This window comes from Etheostoma spectabile, chromosome 17 (genome assembly GCF_008692095.1).
Source record: "Etheostoma spectabile isolate EspeVRDwgs_2016 chromosome 17, UIUC_Espe_1.0, whole genome shotgun sequence".
NCBI classification, from domain to species: Eukaryota; Metazoa; Chordata; class Actinopteri; order Perciformes; family Percidae; genus Etheostoma; species Etheostoma spectabile.
This window is the reverse complement of record NC_045749.1, coordinates 10,383,910-10,400,048: the sequence shown is the minus strand read 5'-3', so window position 1 is coordinate 10,400,048 and position 16,139 is coordinate 10,383,910. Positions and strand designations below refer to the sequence as shown.

Genomic DNA, 16,139 nt, shown 5'->3' with positions numbered 1-16,139 from the left:
AATTAGCCACCTCATCTCGGCTAGTTACGTAGAAAGCCGTGCAGATTTTGAACAGCTCACCCAGTAACTGAAGGCAGAAACCAGAAATCTCACTCAAAACAGCAGGGATAGTTTTTTTTCCAAGTTTGTATGTGTGTGGATGCACCAGAGATACAAAATAACCTCAAAAAAAAAAGTGTTTTTTTCATAATATAGGCACTTCAATCCTCTTATCAACATAGAAAAGTGGATTGGCTTGCTTTATGCAAATGTTTTTTTATTAAAAACAACAGTGGCATATATCCTAGTGTTTCACACGTAACATCCTCACTTGAAGCAGTCATTCGCACTTGGAGCAAATAATCTCTCACACAATGTTACACTGTCCATCAATAAAAGTAAATAAAAATACTTTGACGAGGGGGCAGAGAATACGCATCAGCTGTGTGCTTGGCCATCAAGTGGTGTTTCAGACTTGACGTGCTGCGATGATAGCTCAGTTCACAATGACAAAACACACAGATCACTTTGGTCTTTTCAATTGAACCATTTGGCAACTTTTAAAAAGTAAATTTTCCATCCATTATTGGCATCCATTTTGGCGTCTCGCGCTCGCCATCCACTCAAAAGGTAACGTTACTACTCCTGGCCGGCTCACAAGCCCAAACAAGTGTGTGCGGCGAGCCTGTTGTTTCATTTTCGGCCTAGCTAGATCCGGTGTGGTGTTGTAGTTTTTCTAACGTTTCTAGTTGTCGCAACAGCAAGTGAAATAAAACTACAAAGTTTGCAAGGCCAAAAAGAACGTTAATTTCACAATAAAAAAATTGATGCTGTTAAAATAGGTTTGCGTTAACGCCGTTAATAACACATTCAACTGAAAACACTAAAGTATATGCTTGGATTCCACAGCTTCCACAAGTTGTCATTTTCAAGAAACAAACTAAGCCACAACAATATTGCTTTAAGTTATTTCTTTCCCGCTGTTCAACTATGGTCAACTGCTGCACAACTTTATGCCCCACCATGCTGATCTGCAGCCTGTCAGGCTGTCCAAGTCCTAATAAAGCAGTGGCATTTTGATGCTATAAATAGATATTTTTTAGCAGACGGCCACCGCTCCTCTCTCTTGTCTGTCTGCAGACAAAAAAATACCAATTGTGTCCTGCTTCCCTTGAGTCGGATCCCTTATTTTGCTGTCACTGCTGTCCTGTATTTATCACCTCTCTCTTTTGTCTCTCACTCCTACCCCTTTCTTCCTCTTTTCTCTTTGGCCAATATCTTCCCAGTTGTTGTCATGTGAAAATGATCTGATATGGATTTGATGGAAAGGGGAAGTCTCAGGCAACATTTTTGTCTCAGGCTACACGTAAAATTCCACCTCATTTGCAAAGACTGCCAGAGTGTAACCTCAAATCTACACTTGTACACAAGGGTCTGTTACCTTAACTTAACATATTGATTGGTTGAGCTTGTTGGGGACACTACGCAGCCTAGGAGTAAGTGCTGCTCTAAATGTTGAAGTCAGGGCAGACTTACTTTACAGGATCCATTTCTCTTGGGAGACTCCAAGCAAGAGCTCACCTAAAGGTTGAGAGGATGGGGATTGAAAGAAAATGAATATCCTTGTCAGTCCCTCCAGGAATTTGCCTAGAAATACAAGTTTAACCAATCCTCGTATTATTTTGTAGAGCTATTAATCTTGTCTCATCCCTGAAATACATCCGCTTAGTACAAATGAACAAATACTACATTTATACAAAACATTTATACTACAATAATACATTTTGCTACATAAAACACAAATGATTTATTTTTCATATGTACGTTTCTTTAGAGTTTTCTTTCGTTTATTTCTACGATTTCCACACAGATTTGTTGTTCACAATGATAAGTAACACAGAAAAAATAAGGTGCATTCCCTGAACGCATGGGTAGTGAGTTTACTGCTTCTTTTCGTATTTTAATGTGTCCGAGACACATGGTGCGGACCTAGCAACTTCACTGGGTTTGACAAACAGCTTGCAAAGAACTGAAAATGAATTGTGTGATAAAACATCTACAGTATCACAGTGAACATTGAGTCTGATTTTATTGGTTTCTGAGTCATGTTATCCCTTTGTTGTAGGTGCAGATTGATTTGGAAAGCCAGCAGATGGACACGCTGTGACAAATTTTCTGAAATCCAGCCAATTTCAAGACAGTGATTTTTATTATGTTTTGAAATGAATAGAAACCAAATGATGCCTGGAAGATAGGAAAGACACAATCAAAAATCAAAAACTCTGTACTATGCTTGTAAATGGTTGGCACTAATTTAAAGGAACATGCCAGTTTGTTGATATAGGGCTTATTACGGTCTCCCCTAGCTGTAGATAGATGGGCTAATACATTTTTTGACTTATTGCATGCATTGTTTTAGTCTGGTGCAACAGAGTGCACTTTTCAGCACCGCCACTAGTTAGCTTAGTGTAGTGAATGGAGTCCTACATTGCCAGTTAGCATGTTGTGAGTAAAAGTGAGCCAACAAATAGCAAAGCCCAGCTATGGCTCGTCTTCGACCCAATATAGTCCCCAATTTCCATTTCTCTATCTTGCCCCTACCCCTTACCCCTTCCCCTTTCTCTGCCTTGAATGGACTCCACGCATGTCTACAGTTTTAACTAAACAAATTTTGTTTGATATCAGTGCATAACGTTAGTTACTTTGGTAACTCCAGATTCTATTACGCCTAGTGCTGCAATGACCCTGCTCTGCTGTCTAACCCCTCCTGTATCTGGGGTATTTCTGTGAGACACAGCTCTTATCTAATACGTTGTCATAATCTAGTTGCCATGCCTGGCGGTCTAATCTGTCTCCTCCGTTGCATCGCGACAGCAATCACGCTTAACCCCCCCTTAATCATTGTACTACTGCATCATATGGCGGCCTCATGAACCTTTCCGGCCACGCCATTGGCGGCAGGCTTTGTCAGAAATGACTCTGACTAGCCTCTGTACATTGTTGCTGGGGCAATGTGGTGCATGTTTGGCTTGTGGACCTTGTGCCGCAGGTGGCATTGACTACATCAGCTTCGCCCTAACCCAATAGCGTAGCCCTTAGAGGGCGAAGCCTTACGAAATAGAACGTGTTACTTTGGTAACTCCAGATTCTATTAGTAGGCGTAGCCCTCTAAGGTCCGGGCCACCTGCTCCGAACATTAGTTGAAGAAAAAGCTGATGTTTTGGAGTCGAACAACGGGTCCGCTCTGTATATATGCAGTAAATGCGGACGTAGTTGAGGCCCAGCTGGACGCTAGGGCGGGAAAGAAAATCTTCACGACTGCCTTCGCGAAGGGATAAACCCCAATAGCGTAGCCCTTAGAGGGCGAAGCCTATACGAAATAGAACACAACTACTTACTTTGGAGATTTCGATACATGCTTTATATATACCATCCTGTATCACACAGGAATGCCGGAGGACACCTGGCAGCTAATCCACTTTCAGGCTGAAAACGAGGAGAAGTTTCTTAAATCAAAAAATGCTGCAAAGCAATTATGGGAGTGAGTCATGTGTATATGTTGTAGCCATTCATTGTTGTATTGGTACTGTATATTTGTAATCATTTGTAATTGATTCCTGTTCATGTACCTGTGCATTGTTGTTGGTTATGATACAGGACATCAGACTGGTCTGGAATATCAGAATAGCTGTAGTTTTTTGTTTGCTTGTGGTCTTGTGTCTTTTTTGAGTTTTAGACATTTTAGTGCCTTTTTAATCTGTGTGTTACATGTAAGTTATGGTTCTACTAGTAACGGTTCTGTAATATAATATAATGTTTTTGCCTGTTATGTTTACTTTATTGGGCAATAAAGACATATTTTTTGTCAACAAAGAAAGTTTTTCTGAACATCAATGACATTCAAAACATTGATAACTGAAACAGATAAACACACCATTCTGTGTGTATAAAAATATTTACTACAAGCAGACCTAAGTAGTAGCCTTCACAGATAAGAACATCTGCCTCTGCACCACCATCACCACCAAAGTGAACATGAAAGAAATATAAAATAAATGCACATGACACTGTTGTCAAAACCCATGCAATCAACTTACACACACTTGCAGACGGCATCTTGGAAGTTTGTTTAACCAAGTGGTGTACCATTTCATAGCAGTTTCACCCCTAGCCATTACCGCTTGGTTTTGAGGGCCAAGGGCTAGGGGTAAGGGGAAGGGGTAAGATAGAGAAATGAGATTCAGCCTTAATCTGCATTGCTATTTGTACTCTTTGTGAATAGGCAGGCCACAAGAAGTAATTAGGTTGTTGTTGGTTTTTTGTCGGCTCACTTTTGCTCACAAAATGCTAACTGGCAACATACGATTCCATTCACTACGCTAAGCTAACTAGCGGCGGCGCTGCAGGTGTTGCACCGGACTAAAACAATGCATGCACTGAGACAAAAAATGCATTGGCCCATCTATCTATTTCAACGAACGGTGTTGTGCTCCTTTAAGTTAATGGGCTAAAATATGCTGTGTCATCGTTACAGTGCTTTAAGACTAAAGGCAGCTGGACTACAACACATCAAGCTCCTTTTACGGCCGCTTGAACAAATTGAAATGTTGCACACTGCACCACAATTGAAACAAACACTGCAATTGTAATCATTATGTGAGCTACCTAAACACTCTGTGGTGAAAAAGCCTTGAGTTGTTCTTGACTGCTTTGAGTGTTTTCAAATCATACCTGCAAACAATTTCTCTAAATTTTATTATTGCACATAAAGAGCTCTGGTTTTCTTGATAGGCAACAGACACCAATAAAGTCTTAATTATCACTGTTAGCAATAATGTCATTATATTTTGAGTTACCTTTGCAGTTAAAGGATGGAGGGGGGATACTGTACACATTTTTGTGGAGTCCACATTAACAAGCTCATCATCTAAATACCGAGATGTAGTTATACATGCATATGTGAGAGCATTCAATGTCAATTGAAATTACACTGAGGATATATCCTCCTCTAGGGTTCATGGGCAGATCAAACTAAATGTGTCAATTGTAAGCTGAACCCCAATCCACACTCATCAGGTAGTTGCATGATTTCCATTGGACGCCGTCACCTCTAATACCCTGGGGCACAATCCCTCAGTACATTCTTCTAGAGACGTACATTAAAACAAAGACAACCACCCTCGGAGACCCAGTGCCAGTGACCCTGTTAGACAGTAAACACACTTCTGCCAATGTAGACAATTACATCATTTGTTCCATGCAGAGTTTTTATAAAGCAGCCACCTCACCAGCTATGCACTGACGTACATTTCTAAACATCTTTGCAGGAAGTACGTCCTGGTGGGCTGGCGGTAGGCAAAAAAACATACAAAAGAAAAAGACTCTGGGAGGGGGAATTTTTCATCCCATAAAAGTTGGTTCATTTCCCTGTGAGCATTTGTTGCCATAGCAACAGGAGTTGGGAGTTTTTGTTAGGTTGGCTGGTTACTGGTAGGGGATCATGGGACATGAAAGGGGTCAGTAAGGGGACTGCAACCTTGCTGTCACCATCAATAACCCTGGTGTCCTCCACACTAACTTACGCCCCCTTGCCCTTGTCTACAGGCCCAAAAGAACCACTGCCCTTAATGCATTTATTCATACACTTCATTCATTCATTCATACGTGGGTCACAAATAAAAATCTACCAGGTCAGATTATATTGAATAAGTATTTTTTATGGTTATTCTTTATTAAATGCCAGCTGGAGCACTCAGACACTGATCTACATTCATTTATTACAGTTTGAACTGCGAAACAAAAACAAAAAAAACTTTCACCACCCAGACCTTATCTCATCCTCACCTTGTCTATTTATTATTCTATCCAAAGACACACTTTCCAGCTATTTCCCATTTCCTGCCTTACATAAACACAAATTTTTCATCCTGACACACACTCTTCTAACACACTTGGTCTCAAATGTGCGTAGACCACCATCTGTCCTATCCTTTCTCAGTCTCCTCTCCTTACTCTGTTAGGCTGACTATTCAAATCCTCAGCCTGATAGACCCCGTATTCACCCACTGTGCATCCATAATAGATGGAGCTTTGACACATAAAGATAGCAGACCTTGACATTCAGCTCACGGGGGGTCTCGCAAGACACTTAACTAGAGTGTTGTGTAAACACATACCGGTAGTGGTGATAGTTGTTTCATCATGACTGAGGAACAATGCTTTCTGTGCTATACAGTGACTGTGTGATCCGCCTCTCTGTGTCAATGTAGGACTGATATACTACAGGCAGAAAGAAGGGAACGGATTTCAGTGAGTGTGTGTTTGTGTGAGTGAACAGGTGACATTATCTGTCAACTGGGGAACATGGGGACATTCAACACAGACTGATGTGAACACTTTGGATGTTTTTCCAGGTGTCTGTGGAGACTCACTCTTGACAGTGGCAGTCCTGGTGCAGTTGTAGAGAATAGCCAGCTCTCCAAACACCTTTCCTGGCCCCATGGTGCAGAGCTTCAGGCTCTCCTTCGTCACCTCCACCTTCCCGTCTGAAACATGCAAAGAAATACAGGTACGCCATTAAGCATTATACTATTTAAATTACACGTTCCTTTTAAGCCAAGTGTGTGAGTCCTCTGCTACGTTCAATATTTGCAGCAGACAAAGTTTCAGCGATGAAATGGAGTTGATGATAGGTGTCTGAGGGCTTTTGCTTCATTTTTGGGGCCACCCAGTCAAGGTGGTCTTAAATCACTGGGCTGGAAAAAATGAGATCATTTTGCAATGTGGAGTTTTCAAGGGCTACTGGCCTCCTACCAAGCCTGTGCCTGGCCCCGTTAAATAGAAATTCAGCAAGAAAGAAATTCTACCTAAAGCTTAACACTCTATAACTCACAGCCTTAAGGTACATTCGACCATTCACAAAGAATGCTCTAAAACAGCAGCAACAGCTATTTGGCTGGATTCACATCTGTCTCCAGCATGAATACATGGAAGGGTTGGTGATGGTGCAGTGGATATGATAAATTTTTTTGGTATGGTACACCTGGGTTCAAATCCCATTGAGATACATCAGATGTGTGCAACCTCTCACATATATAGCAATTGTAAGTCTCTTTGGATAAAAGTGTCAGCTAAATGACGTGAAATGTGACATAAAACAACATTACCTACCGTTTCTGATATATGAAGAGCAGTATTTAAGGAAAAACTAACTTTTGACCCTATTAATCTAATAAATTTTAATAACAATACTATTTTGCCAACAAAACCACATGTTAAACGAGAAGGGCACTCAAAGATCGCAGACCTCCGCCAATGAATGCCCCATCTCAAAATGTCTGCACCACAGTGCAGCACAAACGCTCTATCTTGCAGTGTAAAAAAAACATTACTTTTTTTATTTTATTGTAAATAAATTAATTTGTGTATCCATCTCGCAATTTGGATCCTTTCCAAAATGTTTCAACAGGTTCCTCCTTGGCCCATGCTACGCCCTTCAACCAAGCCTTATGAAAATCGGGCCAGCAGTTTTTCTGTATTCCTACAGACAGATAGACAGAATCAAACTGAAAGCATAACCTCCCTGGCAGAGGTAAATACGCTACAGCTACCATCATGCTGCTGCGGAAATGCATGTTAACGTCTTAGCAAACCAACCAGATGGCTCCTGCCACTGTGTTAAGACAAGCCTCTTTAACCATGTACACTTTCCTAGAAACTTAGCATTCCAGCGGGACCTTACCTCTGATTCACAGAGAGCAAAAACCCAAAGAAAAGTCATCTCTGGGCTACTGATAAAATATGGCAAGATGATAAGAGCAGGCAAGTCATCCACAGAGAAAACAGTTTGACACGTTATCTTGTTAAAGAGGGCCGGAAACTCCTTTGACAAAAAGCTTCCAAAACACTTGCCACGTGTCATGACTTTTCTCAACTTTGTATTTTTTTCCACTTGGAACTTTAGTGTAACTTTTTCACAATGGTAAACAGTAAATCATCCATTAACACCCAGCATGAAACTATAAAGAGAAAATCTACAGCCATGTGTGTCACCATCTTAATGTCTACATGTACTACCCTGCTGTTTTCACTACACATTTTGTGTCTGAACTTCCTGTAACTTTCTCATCTTTTTCCACTCGAATAGAGAAACAGCCGGAGATCAAAATAACTAACTGGGATTCCTTGGCATTCAGCCTTTTAACAATGCAGTACCTATGCAACTTTCATTATTATCAGCTTACAGTAGGTATTCATAATCGCTATCTTAGATTCAGAAGAGAAAAGGTATGTAGTCCTCGGAAGTTCAACCAAATAATGAAGGTGCTCTTTGGTAGGGAACACAAATGTTCAAAAAAACTAAGGGTCCAAGGCCCTCTTCTGGCAAAACATTAAAAAAATCTTTATTTGGATGGTTATTTCATGTTGAAATTACTAGCACGTGTTAAAATAGAGCTGAGTAACAACCCACCCATAGTGGCACAATCATCCTTCTTTAGTTTTCTGATTGACTGAAAAGCCTGCGCGATAAATATCTTTCACATCTCTCACTTAAATGCTTCCTTCAGTTTCGTAATTATTGCACATAATCACGGGACTGCTTACTTTCAGAAACATTTGAACTTTGGTTCTTAACGCACATAGAAAAAAAAAAAAAAATACTCATTGTAGATTGCAGTTTCTTGCATTCTATTTTCTACTCCTTAACATGTATTAACATAAAAAAGACAACTTACAGTGGATTTCTCTCAGGAAAGAAGAAACCCTTGCTGCTTGAAGAGCAACTGTAAAAACGTTTCATTATGAGTATAGCTGAAATCATTTTTGTAGCATTAATCTAGCCTTGCAAAGTCTATGAAGACTATAATTATTGAGCTCAATTTGCTGAAAGAATTAAGTCTGGATAACAGCCATTGAGGATCAACTGAACCCAACAAATATGTGCCATTCCAATCAGTGAACTGTGAGGGGTGATGTGATGCTGATGTGACTAGCTTTTATTGCAAAAACTGTAAGTCTGTGACTGTTGATTTTTTCTGTCTCTGTTTTTGTTTTAATGAGTTGATTAAGCGGCCCACAGAGTGGTGCTCTCAGTAGCCAGTCCGACTGATTTTGCAGTGGGGAGGCTAGTGTCGTCTTTACCTATAGGCCTACGGTGCTGGCAAATTATTTTTCCAGTTTGCGCACTTATCTATTTTTAGACATACCGTTATATGATCCACTCGTCTCTAAAGCAGTATTGATAAGCTCTGACTTTATTGATTTTCGGGTTTTAAGAAATTTGGAATCAGGTCCTAACAGAACCGGGTCTCAAGACCCATCCTTACTTGTGACCTCTCAAAAAACCTGAGCTCTTATTACATCTGGGTGTAATAGATAAACAATGGATGATGAATAGTTGAGAAGAAAATTGACAATGGTTTCCAATTCATAAATTGTAGGCAAAGACCAAAGTGTGTTTCTTGCCTTCATCTAATCAGGTGTAGAAAGGGTTCATGTTGATGTGAGTGAAGGAGACTGTCTATCATCAATTGTACACCCAATTGGAAGTGCCTCTAATAAGCAAAGCATAAATAGGTTGCTTTGATCCATCAGCAAAAGAGTACCAACATGGCCTTTTAGTTTCATGATGAAAAATCAAAGAAAGTTTTTCAGTAATAAATAACCCAATTAATCAGTTATTTGAATTCCCTTCATTCAGAAGTTCACAACAATCCATCCACACAAGCCAACACATGGGCCAGTTCATTTCCTGTTTTTGTGTCTAATAAAATCTGCTTTATCAAAATACTTTATTACAGTAGCTCCAAAATAACTTGTAATTCACCTCACATATGCAAGTTTTATTCAAATCGTATTCAAATAGAAACACAACAGGCAAATACACAGCTCTCTTATTGGCCAGTCAATCTGATGTCAAAGTACAGTACATTTACATCTCACTAAGCCATTAACAACAGCTGTCCACTGCCCTGTCTAAAGGCAAATTAAAAATGGAAAAGAGGAGGAACTAAAACATTCATGATGCATAAAATAACAATTGTATAGGGTTAACATGCTGTTAAGGTTTTCCCTGTCAATGTATAACAGCATGTCTTCTCCCCCTACGGCGGTGTACTGTGTTAATGGCTGATCATTTGAATGCACACAGTGGTGAGCTCCACACTGCAGGGCATCAGGACAGACCTCGGAGCAGACTTTCCTCTGGCTCAAGATCAGAGGTGATTCTGGCAGCATTCCAAATCAAAAAGCTGCCGTCTTTTGGGTTGACTTTATCTCAGACTGGTGCTGACACTGATAAAAAGTTGACGCAAATGAGCTCTTACTAGCCCTCTAACAGGAGTAATTTAAATAATCCTCTATGATCTGAAGAATATATAACCAAAAACAGTTAATTTTTATTAAGATTTCTGTCTTTTAGACTGAATCTAATGAAACAACATGGTTAAATTATGGATACAGGCATATTTGTAATTAATCTACTCAACTGTGCCCCTGCATGTTGCATGTGACACAAGGTTCTCTACCCCCCAAATAAATTTGGATAAAAGGACATCTGTTGATTTCCAAATGCTGTCTTTCACACTGAAGCCATTAAGCTGTGTCTATAAATAAAGAGTTTTAGGGGTCAGGCGCAGGATACTGTTTAATTCTTCTTCCTCTTCTTTCATTGATAGTTTATGTTTTTTCAATCAACACAAAAAGGACATCAAGAAACAGGATGTGGGGGAGTTTAAAATCCCTGGAGGATAACATATAACCACCATCCCATCTTGATGGGCCTTTTTCTTCCGCCACTGCTCAGGGATCCGATTACCCGATCCTGTCCATTAGAGCAATGGAGGAACACTGACAGTAAATTGAGCAGAACATTGTTGCATCCTGCTCCAACTGGTAGTGGTGGCCTAAAGGTTAAGGAATCGAGCTTGTAACTGGAATGTCTGGACCAGCAGAATAATCTGGGTGTGGAAAGAACTAAAACAGTGCTTGGCACTCTTTCATTACCACAACTGAGGTGCTCAACACCTACAGCTCCAGTAGAGCTCAGAGCTCAGTGCTCAGTGGCCAGCAGATCAGACTGGGGTTATACTGCAAGCTTCCATGTGTCAATGTGTAACTGTGTCAATGTGATCAGGGTGTTCCTGAAAATGAGAGCACTGCTCTCAGTGACCTGAATAAATACAAGTGGAAAAAATGGGATTAATCATGACCACTAAAGGTTTTAGGTGGTTCAACACTATTGTTGGTACTTCACTAAAGTGACTTCAGGTAAGGTCAGATATGTTTTTGAGAATAACAGTCACATTCTGTCTGAAAGTTTAAATGTTTTTTTAAAGGAGAAAGCCATGGGAGAAGCAAGACTGAAAGCTCTTTTTGGTCAAGCGTGGGATCAATTCATCAGGGACTGAAATGTGTCCAGAAAATCCCAGGGTTTCAAATTCACCATCTGCTCAATATTTAAAAAAAACAGGAAAAAAAGTGGTTTAAAAGATCTTTTAAATAATATAATTAGTTAAGAAATATAAATAGTGGCCATAAGTGTCCTTTGATTTATCAGCTCTGGGCAGTTATTTGTGTTTTTACCTTGATTTAAAAAAAACAATGTGACCTCTCAAAATGTTGATATGTTGATATGTTCATACTGTAGCTGCGCAGTCACGGAAAATGAGACACATGAATCAACACAATGGGCAGACATCAGAAAATGAAAAATAAAATAAGATAGATGCATCTCAAGGTGAATGCAGCAACTCTGCTTTACATTCATTGAAAAGAAATTGAAAGGGCTGGATGTCAAAACAATTGTGTTTGGGTTTGAGGCTAAATAATGGCTTGGTAAATTATCAAAATTAAAACAATTGGTAATTCCTCCCGATCACAGAACTGTGACCATGGTTCAATAATGAAGACTTTCTATTCAACCACAAAGAATGTATAATTTTTCGCTCCAGTAAGAAAACAAAACAAGCCCTAGAGTTTAAAAAAATACGGCTGTAAACTTGAGCCAACAGCAAGAACAAACACATTGACAGAGAGTAAGAGCACTGTTACATTACTAATCATGGAGGGTGGCTCAAAATGGGAGAATCTTATGTGAAATGTGATGAAAATGTGAAACACTCAGTGTTGTTGTTTCAGAGAATCCCTGTTAGTATGAGTGCCGGCTGAAAGAATACAAGCAGGAGGATGATGCATGACTTCAAAACAGGGATAGAGTGTGGGTGTGTAGAGGTGTGTTGTCTTTGACTTGTGGAATGCAAATGTTAAGATATTTTTAGTAGGCGAGTGGTTACCTCTGCACATGTCACCCTGAAAAGTTGGTGTTCTGCATCTTGGGTGGGCAGCAGGGTGAAACTCTGCCGTCATGTCTAACAGCTACATCTGATTCTACTAAAAACCTCTACCATACGCTGCAGGCGGCTGCTGTCCATCTACTCTAATTATATCATCGCTTAGCTTAAGTTGTAGCTTAAGGCATAGAGAATGGTTAGCAGTATGACACAAATATAGCAGTTTTAGCTAATGAATATACTATTGGTCCTGATCGAATAGTAAAACTTTGAAGCTCATGATACTCTTAAATCTTTTTAGTAGATAGACGTAGTACACTCAGTTGCTAGTTTATAAGGTACACCTAGCTAAAACTAATACAGTTTAATGCAACGGTCCTGCATGAATCCTACCTTCACGAAGGTTATAATGTTACAGTTTTGTTGAATCAGATTTAGAGAGATGCTGATTCAACTTTAAGATAATTTTGGTGGGCTGGCTGCATTTTTGACGCTTCAGCTTATAATGCTGACAGGTGTTTCTATTACTTTGTCCACCCCATTAATATGAGGGCTAAATAGCAGAAATACCTGTCTGTATAATGCAATACAGTCCAACAGCACCACAATCCACAGCCTTCAAAATGACCATACCCTTGAATGAAAAAGTATTATTGTCAAGTCTGGGCCAATAGTATATTAGTGAGCTAAAATTGCTATAGTAATTGAATTATACTGCTAACCATTGTCTAAACTTTAAGCTATAACATGCTCCATTTAGCTATGTGGTTAGATTAGGTGGATAGCTGCAGCATGTAAATATAGGCTGTTCAATGTTTGCCCTGAGTCGTCCATCCCTGCTCCACAGAGGCACGTCTGCATCATCTCTAAAAAAATTCACGTGTTGACTTTCATCAACTTTCTGTCAACAAACTTGTGGAGCAGTCTGCATAGCCTTCTGCAGCTTCAGAAATCTGAAGATGGAGTAGGAAGATTGCAGTTCCTGCATCGTTCAGGGGAAATCCAGTAATGTTGTAAGACGTGGTATCAAATCATTTCAACATCTGCACGCACACAAGCATGCGAGTGATCAAGATGCTTTGGTAATATCATTGTTCTTTGTTGCAGTCGTGTCAGTTGTTTTCGCTCAAAACCTACTTTCAACTCCTGATTCAAAAAATTCAGTGAATTGACTAGCGTCACACAACTTACATCTGTTATGGCTGCAGTGCACTTTCATTTTTTTGTGTTCCACCATTCCTTCTAAATTGACGTAAGCAGAGAGTTTTGTTTATATGCACTGCTCTACGTGTTGGCTCTTAACACAAACTAGCTGACGTCAAACACTCTTAAATGTATGCCATTTTTTATTACCGGAGTAGCAAAAGGAAATGAAAAAGCTGTGAGAAGGCAAGTGGAAGAGAAACAGAGGGACAGCAGGGGAGGAAGATGAGGACGGACACCTGATGCTGTAGGTGAGCACTGTTGAACATCATATCATTTGAGACGATAGCACTTCACATCCTTTTTCAGTTCAACTCAGGCACCCTCACACAGGGCTCCCTGCCGTCGGCACGGTGGGAAATTGCACTGCAATTTTTGTACAAGTGGTCTGTGAGACCTAAAGACACAAAAAAGCAAGTTGAAAGGATTTGAGGGACTGCTGGTTTCATCCTTTTTACATCATTTTACCTGGGAGACAGGAGTACAGCAAGAGCACAATGCAGTGCCACATGTCTACATTTAGAGCCCTTCAGCCTCACACTGAAGGTTACTTTCATTCAGTGGCAGTAATAGGACATTATGATATTCTACTGCTACTCTCCTAGTCATAAAACTCAGATTATGGCTTTTGTGTTGACAAGCTGATTGATAGCCTGAGCAGGGGGCAGTAAAAATGATAATTTTGCTTTCCCAGACCAAATCACAGTGTTTTAATTAGCAGTTAGCGTACATGCCATGTGCACATACTGTAGCTTTTCTTTTATGCAGACAGACTTAATTAGACAGCATCAACATCAGAATACAGATTAATATGGCATCTGAAGTGCTACAATAATGGATCTCTCTCATTTCCGCAGCCTGCTCTCAACTCATTTTAGTAGCTGACTGTGTTATTACAAACATGAGAAGGCCATTACAGGGAAATTTGGATTCCGTGTCAGTGTTGTCAGAGTGTAGGGAACACAAATAGTTATACAAACATACACATTGAGTATTTTCATACTTAAAAGTATGCATATACATATGATAAGACGCTTAGGGCCCTATTTTAATGATCTAACGCACGGCGTGAAGCGCATGGTGCAGGTGTATTTAGAGCGTATCAAAATCCACTTTTGCTAGTTTGATGGTGGAAAGGAGGGTCCGTGCGCCAGGCGCATGGTTCAAAAAGGTTGTACTTAGTGTCTTCATTAATTCCTAGGTGTGTTTTGTGCGTAGTATGCAATAAACCAATCAGAGCGTCATCTCCCATTCCCTTTAAAAGCCAGGCACATTTGTACCTTGACGCATTGCTATTATGATGGCGGATTTGCACCGTAATATTTTTCATATGTAATCCTATGCATTTTTTTTTCTTATTTTTTTTAAGATTATTTTTTGGGAATCTTAGGCCCATTATCATATAAAACAGCAGAATATGTGAAAGGGGGGAGAGAAGGGGAATGACATGCAGCAAAGGGCCACAGGTCCGAATCAAACCTGCGGCCACTGCGAAAATCACTGAGCCTTTGCACACGAGGCACACGCTTTACCAGGTGAGCTATCCAGGCTCCCCATCTTTTGCATGTTTACTGTATGTGCTGCTGTGCTTCCCTGTGTGTGTTTAACAAGCATAGTGTGTGCACTTTGCATAAGCCTAGGTGCAGTTTATAACAATGCTGTGCTATTGACTTAAGACCAGGTTTTTGTTGGTCAATGACACAATCACTTTCTGCGGCCGCCAGATAGCAATACGCCAAGAGTTCACCTGAATACACCTCCGTGTGAGACCAACACGCCCATGGGCGCAAAGATGGGCACAGGTGTATTTTCTATTAAAACAATGACAACTGCGTTGGTCTTAAACTAGCAAAGACACTTGCGTCAGGCTTTGTGCAGCAAAGGGTGCAAGATAGGACCCATTTAATTAAGATACATCAGCAATATGCTGCATCTGCGTTTGCATACACCAACACTACATAACACACACATTTACTCACACCCAAAGTCAGCTTTTTGATTTGTACTTTGTAAAATGTATATGGAAATGTAAGAATTCCCATGCTGGGGTGGAGAGCATTTGACAAAGTTCAAAAAGAGATCAAAGAGATAAATTTTAGCACAGGAGACTCAATAAAAAGGTGGTAAGTAATTTGAAAAGAGACCCCTTATCTTAAGGTCTCCCGTAAACCTTGACTCCAGTGACATTGATAGATGAAACCTTTCCAAGCTTGCTGTATTTAGGCTTTATCAATAAAAGTCACTAACACTAACCAACCTCCAAGACTTTGTCACACTGTCCTCAGGCAACATTGAGTAAGTTTACATGCACACCAATATTCCACTATTATTCAAAATATGAATATATTCCGAATTTGATACAGGTCATGTAAATTGCATATTCAGGTTGGATATTCTGAATAAGGCTTTTTTCTGAATATAGCATTTTCCGATTAAGACGTGAAATAGTAACTTTCATTAGCCATGGAAACAGCTTAGTCAGAATATTGTTTTTTATTGTAATTAGGGGAAAAAACAGAATATTATGGATGTAAACATAGTCAACGTTATTTACAGCTTGAATGTGAAACTTTTTCTTGCTATTTTTATATTTTTATAATTTATTATTTTTTGACATGTCTGTGCATGTGTGTGTGCCATGAACAAGCACACAAGTGTGTGTGTGGG

At 39.9% G+C, this 16,139-nt stretch overlaps 1 protein-coding gene across 2 annotated transcripts in view; it reads right to left on the bottom strand.

Annotated features, from left to right (window-relative positions):
• The window catches only part of LOC116705324 (cGMP-dependent protein kinase 1), a 79,492-nt gene that overhangs the window by 44,440 nt on the left and 18,913 nt on the right, over positions 1–16,139 (bottom strand). For both annotated transcript variants that reach the window (XM_032541414.1, XM_032541413.1), the window contains exon 3: positions 6,411–6,524. In XM_032541414.1, the coding sequence (XP_032397305.1) occupies positions 6,411–6,524 (114 nt within the window). The remainder of the gene's footprint in view (positions 1–6,410; positions 6,525–16,139) is intronic.